The sequence below is a fragment of the Eulemur rufifrons genome, chromosome 30 (assembly GCF_041146395.1).
Source record: "Eulemur rufifrons isolate Redbay chromosome 30, OSU_ERuf_1, whole genome shotgun sequence".
NCBI lineage: Eukaryota > Metazoa > Chordata > Mammalia > Primates > Lemuridae > Eulemur > Eulemur rufifrons.
In genome coordinates, this window is record NC_091012.1 from 114,580,650 (window position 1) to 114,587,577 (window position 6,928).

A 6,928-nucleotide genomic window follows, 5' to 3' on the forward strand; every position below is an offset into this window, starting at 1 on the left:
TCACCAAACAACAGAGTTGAAAAATATGTGAAACGAATACTGATAGAATTGAAAGGAGAAAGAGACAAATCCATAATTACTTTTAGTGTGTTCGACATGCTCTTCTCGCAACAAAGAATAGAACAACCGACTACAAAATTAACAAGGATATAGAAGAACTGTCAACCAGTATAAATTCATCAACATTTACAGAGCACTCTAAACAACAGGAAAATGTACATTCTTTTCAAGATTTCATGTGACATATACCAACATAGACCATATCCTATGATAGTTAACAAAACAAACCTCAACAAATTGAAAAGAATTACAATAATACAGAGTGCACTCTCTGATCATAATGGAATCAATATGACATTGATAAGAGAAGGAAAAAAGGAAAAGTCCAAATATTTGGAAACTAAAAACACACTTCTAAATAGTCCATGGGTCAAAGAGGAAATCTCAAAAGAGAGAAAGAAAAATACATTGAACTGAATTAAAATAAAAATACAACATTTCAACATTTGTGTGGCATGGCTAAAGCTGGGTTGATAGTTAAGTTTGCAGCGCTAGGAGTATACATTAGAAAAGAGGAAGAGTCTCAAATTAGCAATCTAAGCCCATACTATAAGAATCTGAATAAGAGCAAAATAAAAAACATCTCCCAAAACGCTACATTTCACATTATACTTAATGGTGAAAGACAAACTGACTTCTTAAGATTAGGAAGACTGCAAGGACATTCACTCTCATTGCTGCTGTTTCACGTAGAGGTAGAATGTCCATCCAACACAATAAGGCAAGAAGGGACATAAAAGGCAGAGGGATAATATATGCATAAAGAATATTGTCCCTCTTTGAAGATATCATGATTGTCTAAATAGAAAATCACAAGGAATCTGTAGAACAACTCCTAGATCTAACGTGGCTGCAACACTGTTGCAGGTTATAAGATCAACATGCAAAAATCAGTTGTGTTTTGTAAGGAATACATGGGGACTGAAATTATAAATGTTATGATATTGATAATCACTTGAAAAAAACCCTGAAATACGTAGGTATACATCTCATAAAACAAGTACAGAATTTATATGCTGAAAAGTACAAAATAATACTGAAAGAGGTAAAAGAATATTTAAATAAATGGAAAGAGATAACATGTTTATGGATTAAAGATTCAACATAGTAATGATATCAATTCTCCTCAGATTGATATATAGATTTAACACAATTTCTATCAAAATCTTAGCAATATTTTTTTCCATATAGAGTGAACTGTATCTTAAAATTTATATGGCAAGGCAAAGGAACTAGAATAGCTAAGGAAGTTTTTGAAACGAGAACGAAATGGGAGGAATCACTTTACCAGATTCCAAGACTGATTATTTAGGTATAACAATCAAGACTGAGATATTAGTAGCTGGATGGACACATGGATGAATGCAATAGAATAGAGACCACAGGGACACCCCCACATAAGTATGGACAACTGGTTTTCAAGAAAGTTGCAAAAGCAATTCAGTGGAGAAAGGACTGATTTTACGACAAATTGTGCTGGAGCAATTGAACTTGGACATAAACCTAACAGCTTGTACAAAAAAAAAAAAATTTAAATGGAACATAGGTTTCCATGTAAAATTTAAAACTATAAAACTTTTTAAAGAAAATGTAAGACACAACTTTGGGGACCTAGGGTTTGATGAAGGGTTCTTAGACATTACACCAAAGCATAATCGTAAAAGAAAGTATCGATACATAAGAATTCATCAAAATATATCTGTGAATAATCGTCTCAAGGGAAACAAAATGCAAGCCATTGACTGTGAGGAAATATTTATATATCACATACTTGATAAAATATTCATATCTACTGTATTTAAAGAACTCTGAATCTCATCAGTTAAAAAAGCAAACAATTTAACTAGGAAATGGGCAAAAGACACCATAGGATATTTCACTGAAGAGGATTCACACATAGCAAATAAGCAAATAGAAAGAAGTTCAACTTCACTAGATATCAGGGAAATGCAAATTCAAGATTATGATGAGATGTTATTATAAACCTATCAGAGCAACTAAAACAAAAAAGAAGAGTAGCAAAACCAAATGTTGTCAGTTATACAGAGAATCTGGATCACTTATATGTGCTGGTGGGAATGTAAAATGGCACAGAAACTTTGGAAAATAGTTGGAAACTTAAAAACAAAACCAAAAAAATTAAACTTGCACTCACCATATGACCCAGTAATTGCACTTCTGGACATTTATCCCAGAAAATAAGATCTTATATTAAAAAAAAAAAAAACCTGTACACAATTGTTCATAGCAGCTTTGTTTATAATAGCCAAAGACTGGAAACAGCCAAGATGTACCATAGGAGAGTGTTTAAGCAAACCGTGGGACATTAATACCATGGAACGAAAAGGAACAATCTATTGATACTTGGGACAACTTGGACGGATCTCAAGGCCATGCTGGTGAGTGAAAAAAAAAATCAATCTCGAAAGTTCACATACTGTATGATTTCATTTACATAAAAGTCTCAAAATGTTAAAATTATAGAAATGGAGGACAAATCAGTAGTTGGCATATATTATTAGGCATGGTAGGGGGGACCAGGTAGGTGTCACTATTAAGGGGTAGCACAAAGGAATCATTCTGAATTTGGATTGCAGCAGTGGTCACCACAAATGTATATATGTGATAAAATGGCATAGATCTAAACAAATACATTTTACCAACGTCAGCGTCCCAGTTTTGATATGGTGCTATGGTTATATGAGATATTACCAATGGGAGAAATTGGGTGAAGATTACATGAGCACTTTCCGTACTATTTTTGCAACTTCTCGTGAAGATGAATCACTTGTAGTAATGAGAATCTACGAACCTAACAAATTTTAATATACAGGGTTATGTTATAAATGTCATCCGAATAAAACAAGTCTACGTGGCAGTTTAAATTACTTAGGAAATGATTATATTTGGTATTTATTTTTATAAAATAAATCATAAATTACATCTTTTGGTTAACCTAATTGATTTTTCTTTGCATATTTCTAGTTTTCTAAGACCCTGATGATTTAAATATTTTAAAGCATTCATCAGATAATAAATATGACCAGACAACTTCAGGCACTTTATAAAAACATTTCTCTTTCTTAATGATCATCAGGGTAGATATGGGGACACTCCAATCCTTCAAAGCCAATCATATCTCAAGCTCAGTGTGTAAATTGTCTGTAGGATATTTAGTGCTTATTAACATTACTTATTACAGAATTAGCCAGAAATGGAAAACTTTTTATTTCTGACCTTTACTATCCTAGCATCTGGATGCTATTGCATCACAAAGTGCTATTTTCTTTTTCAAGTATGACATCTAATATTTTTGCTTTCAGCATCAACTGAATTTACTCATTCTTACTTTACCTTTACTTGAGATGTTTTTTGGAAGGTATAATTTTCGAGAACTTTATATTTTATTTAGTAATACTTCATTCATTTAATAATATTTTCATTCATTTCACCCATACGAAAAATGTAGACTTTGCTTATTGTTTGCCAAATTACACTGAGGATAACCTATTTATATTTTCCTTTGAAGGAAGTGGGCACTGGCTTTCCTAAGCCATGGCTGACTGCCCCACAGTGGATTCAAGGTCTTTATTCTCAACAGAGTATCATCCTTATTTGTCATAAACTCCGTAATGATAATGCGTATAAAATACTTTGTTTGTGCACTGTGTTCAACTGCATTGAGACAGGAATGAAGGATACCTTCCATTCCTGTAACAGGTGAGAATTTCACTCTGGTTCACCCATGACCCAAAAGGAACAGGTAACAGTTTTCCACTATATGCTTTTGGGTTTCAATGCTGAGACACACCATTTGGTCCCTGCTCATGATGTCCTCAGCCTCACCTGGCCCACCATCTAGCTTAATGTAAAATTAACTTCCACTGAAAAAGACTTAAAGGTTTCAAAAGCCAGAAATTGCCGTGCTTCAAGGCATAAACATTTGCCTTACTGACTCATGTGGACTGCCCATCTCAACGTAATTACACCTTCTTTTTACTTGTCCTTTAGGTATCCGAAGATTCTATTGCTATTCTTACAAGATTATAAGCTCCTGGCCGGGCGCGGTGGCTCACGCCTGTAATCCTAGCACTCTGGGAGGCCGAGGCGGGTGGATCGCTCGAGGTCAGGAGTTCGAGACCAGCCTGAGCAAGAGTGAGACCCCGTCTCTACTAAAAATAGAAAGAAATTATCTGGCCAACTAAAATATATATATACAAAAAATTAGCCGGGCATGGTGGCACATGCCTGTAGTCCCAGCTACTCGGGAGGCTGAGGCAGTAGGATCACTTAAGCCCAGGAGTCTGAGGTTGCTGTGAGCTAGACTGACGCCACGGCACTCACTCTAGCCCGGGCAACAGAGCGAGACTCTGTCTCAAAAAAAAAAAAAAAAAAAAAAAAAAAGATTATAAGCTCCTATGTTAAAACTCTATGAGTAGGTCCCAAGTCTTATTAATCCTAGCATACCTGGTATTATTGAAGTGCCTTCAAAACAGTGGGTATTCAATGCAGGATTGGAGAATAAATAAACCAGTAAACATGGGATTGAATTTATTAAGATTTATTTCTCATACACTATGGAAAGAGCTAAGCAAATGGATGCAAATATCATTGAATGTTACAGAAAAAAAGACTAAAAAGATAAAAGACAAGAACTGAATACATTTGAGATCTTTTTTTTCTAGTTCTCACTGTTGAACCCAACTCTTTTAAAGATGAATTCCTCCATCTTTCAGAGGAAATGCCTATAGAAATGCCATGTTATCTTACACCAGATCACAAAATAAAATGGATGGTTTTACACTATGTTTTACAGAAAAGGAGCTATTACTATCGAACCTCATAAACAGCATTAGATGTGGGATCAAAATCATTTGAAACACAAAGATTTTGAAGATAATTAACACTCTATTAAAAGAAGTAACATTCGTATAACACACGCATCAAAAATAAAAGAACAACTTGTCAAGTTACACATACAAATAGGAACACATAGATGATTCCCTCCAGCTCCACCCTGGGCCTACATTCCTTGAACACTAACTGCCCTCTTCAAAGGGATGAAGACTCTATCCCTGACTTCACTAGGTGTGGGAGGAGCTGCCAGACATGGCACTGGAACTCACAGTGGCCGTGGGAGTAGAGCCAGCCATAACTGAACCTCTCGCTTGGGCTCTCTCTGCTTCGTCTCGCAGAGCCTCCTCATACTGAGAAGGGAAAGAACTTGGGTCAGTCCCATGAATCTTGGCCACAAACTCCAGGAGTTTCATCTTTCTGATTTCAGCATGGGCTCTTGGGCCCCACAGGAATTCATACTGTGCAGGATCACTGTTGGGCACCTGGCGATACTCCACGTACTTTTCCTTCACCAACTCTTTGGTGATGAACTCCCTGGGCTCTCCAAAGACCAAGTGCTTCCTATGAGAATACAGCCGCATCACACTGAGCACTTTCCAGACTTGCTCTTCAGTTGCACGGTTGCCCTTCATGAAGATCACACCCAGGATCAGGATCAGGAGGCCGGTCTTGGGCACACCCTTTACAACACTCAGCATCCCATCATAGGTGAGGCCCAGCTTGATGAAGAGGCCATAGCGGTGGCTGGTGGGGTCTACTTCCTTCACATCAAGGCCGAAGATTACCTCCATGTGCTGAGAGGCTCTCAGGAGGATCTCACGGAAGTGCTCTTCATCATCTTGCATGATAATCTTCAACATTTCTGCCTTCGTTATTGGCTCTTTTATTTGATATTTGAACAGCATGAAATCGACCAGAAGAGCCACTTTCTCGTCGACAGCATAGATGGGCACATTCTTGGGGGCTGCTGTAGCCTGTGAGGTGCTTGGACTCTTTTCCTCTTCTTCGCTACTGGAGCCCTCATCAGGTTTGCTTGCTGAGGTGGCCGCGAGAGCAATGGCAGAGGAGCAGGACCCCTGAGGACCCTCAGGAGTGCTCAGCATCTTGGCAGGAGGAGCCTCCTGTAGGTTGCCTGCCATGAGAGGATTGGGGGAGGAGGGAGAGGCCTCCTCCACAGCCTTGGACACCTGGGCATTTTCCACGCCCTGGGTCTCACTCTGGGTCTGAATGTGCTGATCATGTCCACATTGTGGACTCTCCTGATCCTTAGGCATGATGTCTCTTGCTGGTGGCAGTAGGCAGGAGTAAGCAGAGGAGGATGGACAATGCAGAGTCACTGCCTAACAGAGAGAGGGAGGATGTGAGTGTCCTCAGTAGTTAAACTCAACTGCAGTGGCTCTGGTAGTAGCTGTTGCCCATGGACTTTTCCTGACAACAGTGTTATAAGGTCTTATAGGTCTCCTGTCATCTTGGTTTCTGTGCTCCCCCGCCCCCCAGGAACCTGAAGGAGGAAGCGAGAATCCTCCTCAGGGTGCAGCCAGCGAAGCCAACACAAGAGTCTCAGGCTCACAGACAGCTATTGCCGGGCTCTGGAGAGCCCCTTCTGTTCTGAGGAAGGTAGTGCTATCAGTTTAGGACCAGAAATGCCACAAACTTTGTATCCAGTAGGGCCTAAGTCACCTCCCCAGGGTTAATAGGAGACAGCCCCCTCAGATTAAAGCCACGTCTCCTAAGACAACTGAGGAGGAAGTGTGAAGATTCCTGGAATTTCTCAGGGCTGACAGCAGGAGCTAGATTCCACACAAGCCATTGTACTGGTATGGGTTGTCCCCTCAGTTCTCACTCAGGTTCCTTGCTTTCAATCCAGGCAGGCCCTGGATTCTTTCTTTTCTACTTAATTTTGCCCCCTCAGACCCAAACCTCCATCTTTTTGAGACCCCAGAGAAGGTGGTGAGGTGTCACCTCCATTTAACAGGTTTATCCACACCCTCTCAGGGCTGATAAAAAAGCA

The 6,928-nt window shown here is 39.1% G+C and overlaps 1 protein-coding gene across 1 annotated transcript; it reads right to left on the minus strand.

Annotated features, from left to right (window-relative positions):
* Positions 1-5,144: 5,144 nt before the first annotated feature.
* Positions 5,145-6,191, minus strand: LOC138379032 (melanoma-associated antigen B16-like). The gene has a single exon (XM_069464306.1). It carries the CDS (start codon positions 6,189-6,191, stop codon positions 5,145-5,147), a length of 1,047 nt encoding a protein of 348 aa, XP_069320407.1.
* Positions 6,192-6,928: the final 737 nt, after the last annotated feature.